The sequence below is a fragment of the Mastomys coucha genome, unplaced genomic scaffold (assembly GCF_008632895.1).
Source record: "Mastomys coucha isolate ucsf_1 unplaced genomic scaffold, UCSF_Mcou_1 pScaffold7, whole genome shotgun sequence".
In the NCBI taxonomy this organism is placed as follows: Eukaryota; Metazoa; Chordata; class Mammalia; order Rodentia; family Muridae; genus Mastomys; species Mastomys coucha.
Window position 1 is genome coordinate 18,353,241 of NW_022196913.1, and position 17,319 is coordinate 18,370,559.

Sequence of the window (17,319 nt, forward strand, 5' to 3'; positions counted from 1 at the left end):
TGTATAAAAAGAACTTCAGCCCTAACATGGTTTACTTTTGAAGAGTTTTGCTCTGAGAAAGCATTTTGCTTCTGGTTTAATGTTTTATAAGATATGTTTTTATTTAATATGTTTGCACATCTGGACTCCTTGCTATATGAAGTGAGTAAGGAGTCCAGAAGAATGTATTGGCTGGACATTGAACCCCAGTTAGCTGCAATAGGTACCAGTACTCTTAACCACTGAGTGCCATCTCTCCAGGCCCCTAGTTTAACCTTGTTGGCAAAAGGAACCTTCAAACTTTGTGTGCGAGTGGAGACAAGCATATTGCGCCTGCACGCTGAGGTAGTTCTTACTTCTGATATCTGGTTGTCATTGACTATGAGGTACTTCAAGGCCGGGAACATGGATGTTTTGCATCCTAGAACAATAAAAATGAAACTGCCCAGTAGGAGTGAAAGAAACAGCTAACTAACATAGGAGGGAGGGACATTACTAATCTTATTTACCAATTTCAGCATCTGGAAAATGTATAGAAGAAAGTCCAGTGTCAGAAAGGAGTAGGTGTTCTAATCTGAAATTAAAATGTTAAATTTGATGACAGAGGATTCTAGCAAGTCTTCCTCTCCCTTGGCTTTTCATCCTGCTGTGAAACACAAGGTCCAGAAGGAAGACTGACGCTGTGATTGTGCCCCAACACAGCCCTCTAAGATTCTGGAGTGCTGCTGTTCTGCCAAGCCCTAAGTGGAGATGTAGGTGTCACCACCAGACCAAGTTCTGCAGCTGCAGATTATCTGGTTCCTAGTCCACACAGCACGAGGGACAAGCATATTCTCTAGGAGAATTCAAGGTAAAGTTCCCCAAAGGACTTGCCCAGTTTAGCAGCTACATTTTATATCTATTCAAAAGGTGTATTTGACATGACAATTTATTCACTAAATATGATAAGGATCTTTAACAGGTAAATTTTAAGGGATTACCTTGGAAGATCTGCTATCAGGCTCAGCTGGCTTTCATCAATTGACGGGTTGGAGGAAAGGTCTAGTAATTTGACTTTCTGCAGGACATTCACTGGCCTGTATTGGAAAGTAACAATCTTTTTTTAAATATGGATTAATCTCATGTTTACAAAGACAAGGGCTTAAAATAAGTGTACCCAATGTTACAAAGAGTTAAGGAGGAAGTGGGTCTGGCACATAAAAGGCCAACCCAAGGGATGCTATGATGAAATGCTGGCAGTCAGGACCCTATCCTGCTTTTGATAATAGAGGAAATATGGTGCATTTGCCCCCACAAATGGAACCATTCTATACAATACAGTTTTATTGTCTGAACCAACTCAACAGAAGATTTTTCCATTTTTGACTTTCTTTCACATACTTATGATACTATCTAAAAAGAGATATGATGTGCCAGAGAGATGGCTCAGTTAGCCAACAAGTCTGACGACCAGAGTCCCATCCCCAAAACCCACATGGGGAAAAGAGAGAACTGATTCTCACAAATTGTTCTGACTTCCACAAACATACAAACATATGCACACCCAAACAAGCACACAGTCTAAATAAATTTCAAAAGGGGAAAAAAAAAAAAGCCGGGTGGTGGTGGCGTCCGCCTTTAGTCCCTGCACTTGGGAGGTGGAGGCAGAGGCAGGCAGATTTCTGAGTTCAAGGCCAGCCTGGTCTACAGAGTGAGTTCCAGGATAGCCAGGGCTACACAGAGAAACCCTGTCTCGAAAAATCAAAAGAAAAAAAAAAAAGGAAAGGGGGAGATGAGAGCCTAGGAATATGGCTCAGTGAGCATTTGCTGCTCTTACAAGTTCTGTTTCTAGCACCCATGTCAGGTGGCCTGTAACTCCAGCTCTAGGAAATCTGATACTCCTGTCTGGCTTCCTCAAGCACTTATATGCATTCACACAGACAGATACATGTTAATTTTAAAAAAGAAAAATCAATTTTTTTTTGATTCTTCAAGATAGAATGGTCTTGCCTTCCCAGAGATCAACCTACCTCTGCCTTTGCTTCCTTAGTGCTGTGACTAAAGGTATGTGCCACTACATCTAGCTAATCTTACTTTTTTTTTAAAGGGAGATAAAGCAACAATATATTTATTTAAGAGAACATGGGACCACATACACTATAGTACAGTTGTCTTAAGCAGATATTACCAATTAATGATCCTTCATTTGCTAGACACAGCCACCCACACTTATCCCAGTACTAGGGAGAGGGAGGCAGATTATCAACTGAAGGTCATACTTGACACACAACTAGTTTGAGACCAACCTGGGCTGTGAGACCTTGTCTCTACACAAGCAAACAGGGCTAGCAAGATGGTTCAGTGCTCAAGCTTGGCAACTTGAATTCAAGCTCTGAAGCCCACAGTGGAAAGAACGAACCTCAAAGGTATCCTTCAACCACATACCCCTGAACTCACACAAACACCACATATATATACACACACAATAATAAGAAAAAATCTGTTATTTACTTACTTTAAAAGACTTGCAATATTAAAGAATGAACTCAGGGGCTGGTGAAATGGTTCAGTGGTTAAAGAACACTGGCTGTTTTTCCAGAGAATCGAGGTTCAATCACCAGCAGACACATGGTGACTTAAACCCTCTCACTCCAGTCCTAGAGGTTCAGAAACCCTCTTCTGGCCTCCTTAAGTACTGTATATGTGTGGTATATAGATATATATTCAAGCAAACACTCATATACAAAAAATAAAAATATGAGTATCTCAAAATTTTAAATAAAAATGAACCTACAACCTTGTACATGCTAGACCAGTGCTCTACAATTAAGTTACACACCCTTAGCCCTTGGTTTTTTAAGACAGGGTCTTGCTTAGTTGCTTAGGATAATCTTAAACTTAGGGCCTCTCTGCTTTACCCTCCCAGAGAGCTGAACTGCAAGCATGTACTCTGGCTCTTACTACTTAGTTAAAAAAAAAAAAAAAAAGAAACAAACAAACAAACAAAAAAATGTATCTGATATACCCTGAACTCCACTAAGAATCAGAAAACCTAATATGTATGTAAAACTAATAAATTCCAATATTTAGTTTAGGTATATCAGAATCTAAGACATTTGTTTATATAAAACTAATAAAATTCCAGTATTTAATTCAGGTGTCTGATGAGTTTTCCCTGGTTGGAATACCACTGTATTTGACAATCTAATCTGTACTACAGTGAGAGAATATGGAGTACATGCCACTACAGATCCTCCTAAAAGTTAGTGCTGGACCTGAGACTTTATCCAGAATTAACTGAATAGCCGACAGACTCACCAAAGCAAAGCCTATTACCTTTCTGAAATGGAAATCCTGTTAGACTTGAGGTAAAGCTCCTCCAGGACTGGCCATGATGGGGCACAGTGCAGTACCTGGAAAGGAAACTGAATTCAGTGTCTGGCAGCCTCTGCTGGCCTTGCTCAGCCACATCATAACAGGAACTCCCTGCATTGGAGACAGGTCATTTAAGCTGTACAAAGTGGTGGTACAGGAGGACGAAGGACAACACTGAAAGGCTATACAGACATTCCAGCACTATTAACCCAATGGCTAAGTCAGTACCCAGCTTAGGCAATGCTTCACACAGGAGTAAGGAATGCAGACGGACACAACCGACCGACTAGTGGGCTGATCCTGGAGGTGGTCCTCACCTTCTTAGACTGATAGCGCTGAACGTGGTGTAAAGACTGTGCCGAGCACACAGACTCATTGGTTCTTAAGCGTTTCTCTTGAGCTGTACTACTATCCTCACTCCCCAACCCCACCCCAATTGCTAAGTGCTTTCCTATCCTCAGGCTCTGTGCACCAGAAGGAAGCAGGAGATCCTTCAAAATCAGGGGCCCAGGAAAGACAGAAGCATATGTACCAAATGGCTCTGTGCCAAGGAAAATGGTGGCTACTCACAAGCCAATCATACAAGAATTGTGGATGATGGGGACAAGCTTGCATACAGGGAGAGGGTGAGACTCTACTGCATGCCCTACCTTAAGAACATCTGCAGTGACCTAGGGGAGCAAGCATCATAACTTTTTTTTTTTTTTTTTTTGAAGACAGGGTTTCTGTGTGTAGCTCTGGCTGGCTGTCCTGGAACTCACTCTGTAGACCAGGCTGGCCTCGAACTCAGAAATCCACCTGTCTCTGCCTCCCAAGTGCTGGGATTAAAGGCGTGCACCACCACTGCCCAGCTGCATTATGACTTTTAAAGCTCCACATATTTAATATATGCCACTGTAAGCATCCGTGTTCAATACACAGATGAGCAATACAAATCCCAAGCAATACAAATGAGCTAAGAGACAGGAACAGGCTGAGAAAGAACATGGATTACCAGATCTAAAATTCCACTTCACCAAAGGATTACTCTTCTCTGTAATCAAGTTTAGAGCATTCTACTGTTTAGATAATAAGCTGATTAAAATGAAGCCAGTTAGGTTTCAATTCCCTTTTAAAGCAAAAATTGCAATTATTTATTACTATGTAATAAAGCAAAAATGATTACCTCAGTCCACGTTATTTCTGTTTTGTTTAGGACTAAAGTCTTCAGAGAAGAAAATGTTCTAGTTAGAGTTGGTGAGTCAGAGGGAAACTGTAGTTTATTTTCACTGGGAAGAAAAAGGAGATGTGAAGTACTTATTTCTACACAGCAGACCCAACACATTGACATCATCAGTCTGGGGTTTAACCCTGAGCTTTGAGAGGGGGTCTCATGGAGGTAGGTGAAGCTTAAGGTTTCCTCAGACACATGAAGTTGACCTGAGGAGACACTAAAGGTTAAATTATACCCATTTGTTGTTCTATTTGAGGTGTCTTCAAGCCTGACAGTCTAGTCTATGTATCTGCCTTAGCCTGGTATAGCTTACCTGCATATAATATAAAGCACTTAGGAAGCAAGGGGAGGATTGGGGTGTGTTCAGTGGTAGAGGGCTTATGAAGCACAAAAACCTAGGCTTAACTCCCAGCACCATCAGAAAGAAGAAAGGAGGGGAGGTAGGAAAGGAAGGAAGGAAGGCATGGACCAGCCTAGTTGAACCCTTGAAAAGTGAGGTTATATTTGGGGAGATCTTGGAAAATGTGACATTAGGCAGAGAAATTATAATCTCTATCAAAACTACATTAAGTAGTGTCCCAATGGACTATTTCTAAAGATTAAACACTAATTCCAAATAAGTACATTCAGTTCTAACCCCTCTCCTCTGCTGAGATCACATGTCCCTCTTTCGTGGTCAGGTTTATAAACTATGAAGATCCTCCCCCTCCCAACTGATCAGGATACAGACACAATCCTTATTCATGAACCTCAAGGGACTGTTTGAAGATTGCCCTGAAGTGAACCTTTAGCAAAGTCTAGTCAGCCAAAGCTTCCCAGAGAGTATCTGTCAGCTGTCAGAGAAGGCAGCACACAGTCTGTACCTGAGATCAAGAGCTTCCAGGTGTTTGAGCTGCTCTGCAATAAGAGTCACTTCATCCCAAGTTGACAACAAATTTTTGGATAAATCTACAACTCGAATATCTAAACGCATTTTAAGAAAAAGTAATTTCAAAAGACTCACCAAAGACACAGAAATAAAATCACTCTAATTCTAGAACAGGGATCTTTTTTTTTTTAAGAGGAGTGGGGTGGGAGTTGAGACAGGGTTTCTCTGTGTAGCCCAGCTGTCCTGGAACTCACTCTGAAGACCAACTTGCCTTTGAACTCAGGAGATCTGCCTGCCTCTACCTCCTGGGTGCTGGAATTAAAGGTATGTGCCACTACGCCTGGCTGGATGGGGATTTTTAACTTCTCACTGGGTACCTACTAGTTTGAATTTTTTCCCATGAACACAAATGTTTTCATCTTTTAAATTATCTATTAGACTAGATATAGTTCAGAGGTTAAAGTCCTTATCTAAATACCCAAAGTCCTGAGTCCCATCTCTAGCAGCAAAATGAAACAGAGAAACACTATTACCCTGGTAAAATACTCATTTTCGTTTGTCAAAATGTGAGACAGGCATAATAACCAAAGGACAACCAAGTGTCACAAACTCCTGCAGGACTGTCTGACAAAAAAAAAAAAAAAAAAAAAAAAAAAAAAAAGACAGAAGACAATGACAGACAGCAGAGATTTGTCAACTGATAATACTGAGTACTATCGGGCCTTGCCCTCAGCACTGCCTTAAACACAAACATGTACATGCTCGAGTGCATACTCATCCTTCCCTCCATAGCACCAGTCCTAAACCCACCAGTCTTCTAAACAGCACCATCCTAGAGGAGAATACAAGGGTAGCAACAACGCAGACAAGAAAAGGGCTGAGAATGCAAGGTCTGCAATGTGACTTATCTCTGGTTCAGGACCACAAATTTAAAATAAGACTCTGGGACCATCACACATGCATGGAGGCTTAAGGATCAACAGCTATGCTTTTAAGGAGGTCACAGTGTAACATAGTCCCAGGCCATAGGCTAATGGACAACCTAGCATTCCCACCTGATATGTGTGGGTATTACTATGGTTACTCTAAAAGGGTTAGTTACAAGGGCCAAGAACACAGGTTCTGCAGGGAGACAGTCCACAGCTAACACCTCCTGTAAGTCTGAAATTCCCTGTGCTTAGAATGACAGGCAGGGCAGGAAGGAAGAGGTGTGGCCATAGAGACACAAGTGAAAGCAAAACCTATGAGCAACTTGAGCAGAAAACTAGGGCAACCTAGGAAATATAACCCGGAAGAGTCCTATAGCATCCTGAACATAACAATCACCACAGCTGAGGTCAGAGTGGGATCAGTCAAATCCAATACACCTGGAAAGACGGACAGGCATTCTCAAAATGAGGCACCTAACTAACACTGTGACTCTTTAATACAGTTCTTTATGCTGTGATGACCCCAATTATAAAATTATTTTCACTGCTACTTCATAACTGTTATTTTGCTACTGTTATGAATTGTAATGAAAAATTTTTTTTGGAGATACAAGTTTGCCGAAGGGATTTCAACCTACAGGTGGAGAACCTAGGCCTTGGAGGCCAGCCCTCATTATGAAGGACCTTCCAAGCCTACTTGTCTGCCAGAAGTGAGACTTCTAGAGAAGCTGGAGCAGAGTGACAGAAACTGACCCAAGTCTATGGGAAGTCACTCAGCTGCAAAGTTGGCTCAAGGACTACAGGGAGACAAAAGAGACAGAGTGTCTGCTGTGTTAATTAGGGTTCTTATTGCTATGACGGAACACCATGACCAAAGGCAACCTGGGGAGGAAAAAGTTGACAAAAACAAAGATCTTTAGCTTCTGTTACGAAAGAAAAGTGTTAAAGGTTCCAAAACAAAGACGACTTTATAGACAGAGATCACTGACAATCTGCTAGGAAGCTTTCTCCACACAAGATGCTCAAAGATGCAGCCAGGCATCTGCTACACATTTTATATCATATCCTGAACCATAGTCTACTGGGTGGAACCTGGAGGCAGGAACTGATGCAGAGCCTGTGAAGTGCTGCTTACTGGACGGCTCATGGCTTGCTTAGCCTGCTTTCTTAGAGCACCCAGGACCACCAGCCCAGGGGTGGCACCGCTCACAATGGATTGGGCTCTCCCCCACCAATCAATAATTAATAAAATACCCTACTCAACTGAAGCTCCATCTTCTCAGATAACTCTCGCTTGTATCAAGTTGACATAACACTGGCCAGCATATCCTTACAGCAGGTTTGGATCCCACCTCAGCATGAGAGCAGGTGGAGATATCAGGCTGAGTACCTCAAGAAGAAAGCACAGCCAGAAGGGCTTGCCAGACACAGAAAGTAAGGAAAACAGAGACAAGGCTGGCCAGGCACACAATACAGATGTTTACTGGGTACAGACATTATGGTCTAGGTGGCTCAACGGATAAGAGCACTGACTGCTCTACCGAAGGTCCTGAGTTCAAATCCCAGCAACCACCTATAATGAGATCTGACGCCCTCTTCTGGTGTGTCTGAAGACAGCTACAGTGTACTTGATTATAATAATAAATGAATCTTTAAAAAAAAAAAAGAAATTATGGTCTAGTAGGCGGGAGGTGTCTCACTGTGGCACATGTTTGACATAACCATTAGACCTGACTGAATTTGGTGTTCAATGAGCAGGAAAAGACAGAGCAGTGTGGGGAGGGAGGAGCATATTGGGGTCCAGTTGTATCCCAATACAGTCTCTGAGAGAAGCTGAAGGTACACAAACACTCTTCACCAAAAGAAGGGACCTTTTATAAACGACAGACACAGCATCCACCCAAGGAAGCAGTGCCGTAAGGCTGAGAATAGCAGCTGTAGCTGGTGAGTTTTCAGACAGGCTGTCATGTAGCTTGGCTGGCCTTAACTCACTAGGAAGCTGAGAATTATTTCAGATTCATGACCTTCCTACCTCTGTCTGGTACTACAATAACAAGCATACACTGCTACACCCAACTGCTGATTCACCTTTATCGCAGAAGAAATTCCGAGGCATGGAGCAGGCAGCTATTACATGTACAGACTAGCACAAGACAACCTGTCAGCCACCGTCCAATTTGATATATCCCATGATACAACTACAAACAGGTGAAATATGGAGGCAGACAATTGTGGTAGCTCAGACGGATAACCTTAGTAAGAAGGCTGAAGCAATTTCAAAGCAGCCCAAACTCCATATTCAATTCCAAGGCAGCCTGGGATAACAGTATGAGACACTATCTCAAAAACACTCACTAAAACCTTCCACAAACATGGAGAGCCTGTTTTACCTCTCCAGCGCTCTGGCTAGAAAGGAATCAATCTCAGGAGGAAACAGGTGGAGAGGGCCACAAGGAGCACCGGGTAGGGAAGAAAGGGGCGTGGGGTGGGGAGCAATCACAATCTGCAAATCCAAACTTGCCAACTTGACCCATGCCCATATCCATGCAGCTCTCTCAGCCCTACTAGGTAGCTTTCTTCACACATAAGAACAACTGATGAAACCTGGGCATCCCATCTGCACTGAGGGTGACCAGAGACCAATACCACAGGGGGATGCCAACCAACTCTGTCCCCTTACGAGGGGCTCATGTACAAACTTCTACTCTAAGAGCTAAGCATGGAGACTCATACTGTAATACCAGCAATTGGGGAATGTAAGTTAGAACTATTCTGAGTTCAAGGCCACCTTCAGATACATAGTGAGTTCAAGGCTAGCATGAACTATAGAGTAAGACCCTATCTCAAAGAAGTAAATCCCCCCTCCCCAGTACCAGAAGACTATCTTATAACATTTTTCACTCTCATGAGCTATAACCTTCAAGCAAAAGGTCTGGGAATGTCCTTAACTCATGCAGCTAATGATGTCTGGTACAGGTGCCAAATTCAAAATTAGTTTAAGGATACTGGGGCAGGCTTCAGCAATTCTTCCTTGTTCACCAGCACAACTCACGGCACACTTCCACAGGGAAATGTCCTGCAATGCTCTCAGCTGACTGTGTGAAAAACAAGAGTTCACATGTACATGTAAGTTATATGCTACCCACTGGCTCTTTAAAACCTTATTTAAAAAAATACCAAAGATATACAAACGCTAGTACCCACCACACAAATTAAGGTGCAGAGCATTACAAAAAAGGAGAGTGAAATGAAGCATCACAAACATTGGAGGCAGCTATAGTTACCCCCCCTCCCTAAAGCACCCCGCTCTCCTCTACTCCCCAGCCAACATCACAGCAATATGGACTTAATCCTGACTGTAAAACTCTGTGTCTCCAATTACTGCTTTACTGTGTACCATGAAATGACGTGACAGTCTGCCTCTAAAGGATACTGTGACGCATTCAGATTTAGTACAATTACACTTAGAGCTCTGGAACACTTGTCTTCATACCTGATAGTCTTTTACTATATGACTAGATCCCAATAAAGTTACTAATTTTTTTGGCTGACAGTTGGCAGTTTCCCAAAATGCTGAAATGACATCTGGCACTGAGACAGAGCCTCTCTAGGAACAAGTCTATCCTCAGCATTGTGCATGCAGAGTTTTCCTCTGTTTTGACATGTGCAGGATGTGTCTTCTGCTTGACCGAAGAGGCAATGTCCTGGAATTCAAAATCCAGGCCTGGGCTGCCCGGCTGCAAGGTCCAATTCCACCACCTTCTTTGGTGCTAAGCAAGTTCATTTAATCTTGTTGCCTCAGACTTTCACTCTGGCAAAATGCTTTACTTCACTTTAATTGAGGCACCTTTAGTCACAAGAACCCAAAGGGAGAAACAATGCAGAACAAATGAACCGAATGTGGCATCACACTGAGCAACAGTGGCTGCTCTTAAGAAGGAAGAAATTCTGACAACCCATAAATGGAGAGACCTTGAAGCCTTGAAGATGTTACCCTAAGCACAATGATCAGACAAGGCAGGAGGTGGGGGGTGGGGAGGGGAACTAGGACAAATACTGCATAATCCCACTTGGTGATCCTAGAATAGAAAAAGCAACAGGTAAATAGAATAATGGCTGCCAGGAGCTGGGAGGAGGAGGAGATAAGGAATTAGTGTTTACAGGGGATGGAATTCCAGTTTGGAATGCTGGGAATGTTCTGGGGACTGGTTTGCACAATGTTTAGAGTTAACACTGCTAACCTGTTTTATAGGTATATTCTGCAATTTTGGTTTGTTTTGTGTGTTTTTTTTGTTTTTTTTGTTTTTTTTGTTTTTTTTTTTGAGACAGGGTTTCTCTGTGTAGCCCTGGCTGTCCTGGAACTCACTCTGTAGACCAGGCTGTCCTGGAACTCAGAAATCCACCTGCCTCTGCCTCCCAAGTGCTGGGATTACAAGCATGTGGCATCATGCCCAGAAAACTTGTTTTTTTTTTTTTTTAACACAACAACTGTCCATATCAGCTTTTCAGAAACATGAAGTCACTGAAAGGAACTGTGAATAAAACTGTCAATAACTGCCAGGCAGTGGTGGAGCACGCCTTTAACCCCAGCACTTGAGAGGCAGAGGCAGGTGGATTTCTGAGTTTCGAGGCCAGCCTGGTCTACAGAGTTGAGTTCCAGGACAGCCAGGGCTACACAGAGAAACCCTGTCTCGAAAAACCAAAACAAATTAAACAAACAAACAAAACCTGTCAAGAACTGCAGAGCAGTAGTTTGTACTCTGATAGAAGTCACTGTTTCAAGGTCAGGTACGGTAGTACTTTAATCCCAGTACTTGGGAGGTTGGGGCAGGAGGGTCAAGATAATACCATGTAGATAGAACACTCAGTGGATAAAAGCTCCTGGACCTGAGTTCAATCCCTGATACCAATGTCTACAAAAAGCAGTACAAGAATCATATCCATAATCCCAGCACTCCTATGATGAGGTGGAAAGCAGGAAAAAAATCACTAAGCTCCAAGGCCAGCTAGCATGGAATACTAGCCTCAACAATAGGGAAGGAGAGAACCAGCTCCAAAAAGTTGTACCATGAACATACACATGTATACAGGATAAGAAAAAGGTTAAATTAAGAGAGTTCATGGTGCACGCCTTTAATCCCAGCACCTTCGAGGCAGAGGCAGATGGATCTCTGAGTTGGAGGCCAGCCTGCTCTACAGAACAAGATCTAGGACAGCCAGGGATACACAGAGAAACCTTGTCTAGAAAAAACAAAACAAATCAAACAAACAAAAAATTCAAGGCTAGTCTGGACTACATTAAATCTATGTCCCTTTACAGTTTAAAGTGTCTCACGCTGGACGCCTTGCCACCAAGCTTGGGGAGCCAGTTCTCTACAGAGGTGTCAATCCAAAGCCATCTCCAGAAAAGCCAGGATACATGGGCTCTTAGTTGCTTCTCTTGTCTTTACTGTGTTTGTCTTAGGGTACAAATGCAGAGCTGGGCAGCTAGATTTTAATAAAGAAGAAAGACAACACCCTTGAGCAATTGTTCTCAACTAGATCATTTGTAGTGGGTAGACTTAGTTCTAAACCAGATTTTGAAGTGGGAAGATCCACCTTTAATCTGGGCCACACCTTCTGGCAGCCTCTATAAAGGACATGGAAGAGGGAAGCTTGCCCTCTTTGTCTGCTTGCCTTCACTCTTGCTGGCAAGTCCATTACTTCACTGGCATTAAAACCTCCTTCATCAGGATTTGGGCACAGCTGAGACATTCAGACTCCTAGACTGAACAACTACTGGATTCTTAGACTTTCCCTTGGTAGTCAGCCACTGATAGACTAGCAGAGCTAAACTCTTGTAAGCCATTCTAATACCCATCCTCTTATACGTACATATATGTAGACATATGCGCGCGCGCACACACATACACACACACACACACACACACACACACACGCACGCACGCACGCACGCACGCACGCACGCACGCACGCACGCACGCACGCACGCACGTCCCTTAGGGTTTCTATTGCTGCAATGAAACACCATGACCAAAAGCAAGTTGGGGAGGAAAGGGTTTATTCAGCTTACATTTCCACATTGCTGTTCATCACCAAAGAAAGGATAGCAACTCAAACAGGAGGCAATGGACGGGTACTATAGAGCTTGCTCAGCCCAGGGATGGCAGCACCTACAATAGGCTGGGCCCTCGCCCACGGCTCAATTATAGTATCCTTACAGCTGGATCTCATGGCCCTCCTTCTCTGATGACTCTAGTTTATGTCAATTTGACACGAAAAACCAGCAAGTATGATATATATTTCATTCATTCTATATGTTCTGTTCCTCTAGAGAATCCTAATGCAGACAGGTTCAAGTACTGAGGATTACATTAACCATAATCCTATTCATTACTCATGCAGACTGACATCTTAATATCACATAGAGACTCAGAGGTCTTTGTATTCACAGACACATAAATGAGGAACCTGGAATGTTAAACACATAGAGTTGTGACTCCAAGGGGAAGACAGGCTGGAAGCAGACTGTTTAATAGCCTGGTGACCTTTGCTCAATAAGGATAGAGATTTTTCTGGTACGGGATCTTCCTAGAGAGCCTTATCATACATTTGTTTCCCATCTGATCTTCACTTAGTTTACTTGGGCACAAAGGATTAAGTTCATTACTAACAGGAAAGTGTCCACCAAATTGTGCTCTACTTAAATAGGCCTAAAATAAATGACTCATATCAAACTTGTGAAGTTTGAACCAACACAAGCTACTAACTGGTGTTGAACCAAACTTCCTCTTAAGGATCATCAACTCTGCTCTCTGTGGAGGTTGCAAACCCCACCCCACTTCACCACACCAAAAGTAGAGATCAGAACAACTTTGTGAAGTCAGTTCTCTCTCCACTCTTAAATGGGTTCTGGGCTCAAACTCAGGTCATTAGGCTTACACGGCAAGCACCTTTAGCCACTGAGCTATCTTGGCAGCTCCTCCTCTTCTTCTTTTATTATATTTGCTTTTATTTTATGTATGCAAATGTTTTAGCTACATGTATGTATACATGCCTGCCTGCAAGCCTAGTGACTGTGGAGTTTAGAAGAGGCATCAGATCCCCTGGAACTGGAGTTATATAGGCAGTTGTGAGCTGCTTTGCTATATGAGTGCTTGAAACTGAACCTGAGTCCTCTGCAAGAGCATCAAGTGTCTTAACCACTGAAGTGTCTTGGCCACTCCAGTGTTGCCCCCCCCCTTAAATTTTGCCTTTCTTGTTTTAAGATTTATTTATTTATTTTATGAGTACACACTGTAGCTGTACAGATGGTTATGAGCCTTCTTCTGGTTGTTGGGAACTGACTTTAGGACCTCTGCTTGCTCTGGCCAACTCTGCTTGTTCCTGCCCAAAGATTTATTTATTATTATAAATAAGTACACTGTAGCTGTCTTCAGACATACCAAAAGAGCATGTCAGATCTCATTACCGGTGGTTGTGAGCCACCATGTGGTTGCTGGGATATGAACTCAGGACCTTCTGAAGAGCAGCTGGTGCTCTTACCTGCTGAGCCATCTCACCAGCCACCCCCACTTTTTTTCCTTAAAGTATAGGATTTCATGTAGTCTAGGCTGGCCTTAAATTGGCTACATAACCAAGAATAATCATTGATTATTGATTAGTCCCCTTCCCAAGTTCTTTCTGTGATTACCAGTATGAATGAACCACTGCACTCAGCTAAACTGAGGGTTTTAAATTTCCCCAAATAATCAGTGCTTATGTTCTCCACATTTCAAGCCATTGTGTAAAGAAGATGAACCAACATGAAAGCAAAGTTACAAGCAGCAGCACACAATCTTGTGACTCTGAACGCCAGGCTACCAGCATCAGCTCTGTATTTACCTCTGCTTCTTTGTAATATGCTCAAAACCAACAGTTTGCACTTGTTTACTTCCAACTTTTAAGGAACACGATTTTTCGTCATCATTAGGTCCATCTTCGAGCACATAACGCTTCTTAAGGGCAGTAAGAAAGTCTTCTCCGAAATTAACTTTGTTTGGACGAACAAAAGAGCCTCCTGTTGGGTGCCTGGGAAGGGAGAGAAATGAATATATGGCTATCGTCTGCTACTGAGCATGCTGTCAGAGGCCTGCCAATCCCAGAAATTTGGGAGGCTGAGGCAGATTCCAGACCTGACAAGGCTCTAGAGCAAGTTCAAGGCTAGTAAAACTATCTTAAAAAGTATACAGAGGGCTACTGTGACTAGAGCTCAGTGTTAAGGGGGCTTGCCTAGTGTTAACAAAGCTCTAGGTTTAATATCTAGTTACACAAGAAAAGAAAAGGAAAGGATGTCTACAAAGAAACTTACAAAAATCATGATCTTAGTGACTTTTAAACAGTTCTATATACTAAAATAAATACAATATAAGTAAAAATGTACTGAAGAAAAATTTATAATCTCTGCAAGTGATCATAAAGGTTCTGAGCTTATGCAAGCCTGTGAAATGCCTACAGACAAAAGATATGAACAGATAATTCACATTATAGAGAACAAAAATATTAGGTCCATGGGGAAAATTCTACCTTTCTAATGATTAAGAAGTATAATTTTTTCTTATATTTGGAGATAGAGGCAGGGTATCTCTGTGAGTTCCAGGTCAGCCTGATCTACAGAGCAAGTTCCAGGACAGCCAGAGATTTTGAAACAAAACAAAACAAAACGAAACAAAACAAAACAACAAAACCAAAAAAGCTAAGAAGAAATTTTTTTTAAAGATTTATTTTATTTAATTAATGTGTATGAGTACACTGTAGCTATACAGATGGCCATGAGCTATCATGTATGTGGCTGCTGGGAATTGAACTCAGGACCTCTGCCAGCCCCCGCTTGCTCCAGCCCTGGTGTAATTCACTGTTGCTGTCTTCAGACACACCAGAAGAGGGCTTCAGATCTCATTATGGGTGGTTGTGAGCCACCATGTAGTTGCTGGGATCCGAACTCAGGACCTTTGGAAGAGCAATCAGTGCTTTTACCCGCTGAGCCATCTCACCAGCCCAGAAATTTTTTTCATAAACAAATGCTAAAAAGATTTTTAAAGAGATGCTGGAGGTAGGAGGATGGGATGAGAATTAGAAAGAAAAAGAGGGAGGGGGAGGGAAAAGGAGAGGGCTAGATGACTATAACTGTTGGGCTGCCAAGATGGCTCAGTGTGCCAGTAAAGTCCTTCTTGTACAGCCTGCTGACCTCAGTTCAATCTCAGGATCCCATTTAATGGTAGAAGGTGAGAACTGACTCCATAAAGTTTTCTTCTTCCTCTACACAAGCATAGGTGCACAAGCACTCACACGTACATCATGTACACACACAATAATTTAAAAAATAAGAAAAATCAAACTAAAATGCTAATGTTTATATGTAAAGCATCCACACTAGAAAGGAGAAATTTAAAGAAACTCCAGGCTGGAGAGATGGCTCAGCAGTGAAGAGGACTGGCTGTTCTTCCAGAGGATCCTGGTTCAATTCCCAGCACTCACATGGTCGCTCACAACATTCTGTCACTCCAGTTCCAGGGAATCCAACACCCTCACACAAACATATATGCAGGCAAAACACAAATACACATAAAATAAAAATTAATAAATCATTTTAAAATTAAAATACAATTTAAAAAACTAAGCTAGAATTTAAGAAAATATATTTTGCTAGGTGTGATGGCACATGTCTTCTACCCCAGTACTCAGGAAGCAACGAGCTCACGTTAAAGGTCATCCTAATCTACATAGCAAGTTTTATGCCAGCCAAGGCTACACAGTGGAATCTTGTCTAAAAACAAACAAATGAACAAAACTATTTAAGATGAAAGAGGAGAGAACACTGCAAATCTCAAATAGGGGCTGTGGAGACACTCAGTGGATGTGCTTGCTGGGTAGCATGAGGACCAGTCTCCACAGAAATGATGGCCACTGCTGACACAACACTAGGAGAGTGAGATCCAATACAAAAAAGAAAGAAGAAAACAAGGGCTAGCCAAGGCATTGTGGTATATACCAATCATCCCAGAAGTTAAGAGATAGAGGTAGGAGGATCTCAAGTTCAGGACCAGCCTTAGCTGTACGTCAAGTTAGAGGCCATCCTGTACAATATGACTAAAACAAAAAGGAGAATGGAGTAGGAAAGGGTTCAGTGGGCAAGAGTACTGCTGTCCAAACATCAGGACTCGTGTTAGTATTCCCAGCACCATGCACAGCTACATAAACCTAGGACGCCAACATTAGGGGTATGTGGCAGAGCTAAGAGTTTCACGTTTGCCTGCCAGCCAGTCTAACCAAAATAGTAGCTCTAGGTTCAGTGGGTGACACTGTGTCAAGAGAATTCAGCAGAAAGCAAAAGACGACACTCATCTGGCCTCTTGCCGGGGCATGCATGTGTACAGAACTCTATTTGCCTGCTTCTACCACCTGAGTGCTGGGATTAAAGACATGTACCACAAAGCCAGGCTAAAGTACCTTTCCTAACTATTGCATATGATACATTGGCTATTCATCGTCCAACAATGCCTCCTCCTCTCTAGCCCTACTATTCATAGTTAACTATGACCTTGTCAATTCATAAGAAATGTTTACCTGCATTTAAAATACATAGTACCTTCGTGGCTTCCATCATGCTTGCCTCTCTCAGGATTATCCCACTCAACTCCTAGCCAGAGTCCTAGAAAAAGAAAAAGAACACGTGACAAAAGATGACAGAAGGCTGGTCTATTCCCCTGCAAGCGAATGCATGTGTAACAGAAGCAGCACCATATACAAGTAGAGGAGGGACTGTCTCAGGAATCTTCTGGGAACCTCAATTAAACAATGCAATAATAGAATATGTGGGCTAAAAAACTACCAAAGCCCAGAAAACAGGAACATGAATAGCTAATCTCTCCCTCTCCCTTTCTTTCTCCTTCTCTCCCTCCCTCCCTCCTTCTCTCCTTCTCTCTCTCTCTCTCTCT

At 42.5% G+C, this 17,319-nt stretch overlaps 1 protein-coding gene across 3 annotated transcripts in view; it reads right to left on the bottom strand.

Moving 5' to 3' along the window:
• Tbce (tubulin folding cofactor E) overlaps window positions 1-17,319 on the bottom strand; it is a 36,695-nt gene that overhangs the window by 6,916 nt on the left and 12,460 nt on the right. For all 3 annotated transcript variants that reach the window (XR_004115428.1, XM_031359716.1, XM_031359717.1), the window contains exons 3-11: window positions 16,949-17,033; window positions 14,228-14,413; window positions 9,350-9,438; window positions 5,410-5,509; window positions 4,499-4,601; window positions 3,295-3,371; window positions 960-1,055; window positions 489-553; window positions 336-400 (exon numbers count right to left, since the gene is read on the bottom strand). Coding sequence is in view for 2 of the 3 variants with exons in the window: in XM_031359716.1 (XP_031215576.1) it covers window positions 336-400; window positions 489-553; window positions 960-1,055; window positions 3,295-3,371; window positions 4,499-4,601; window positions 5,410-5,509; window positions 9,350-9,438; window positions 14,228-14,413; window positions 16,949-17,033 (866 nt within the window). In the remaining variant the exon portion in view is untranslated. The remainder of the gene's footprint in view (window positions 1-335; window positions 401-488; window positions 554-959; window positions 1,056-3,294; window positions 3,372-4,498; window positions 4,602-5,409; window positions 5,510-9,349; window positions 9,439-14,227; window positions 14,414-16,948; window positions 17,034-17,319) is intronic.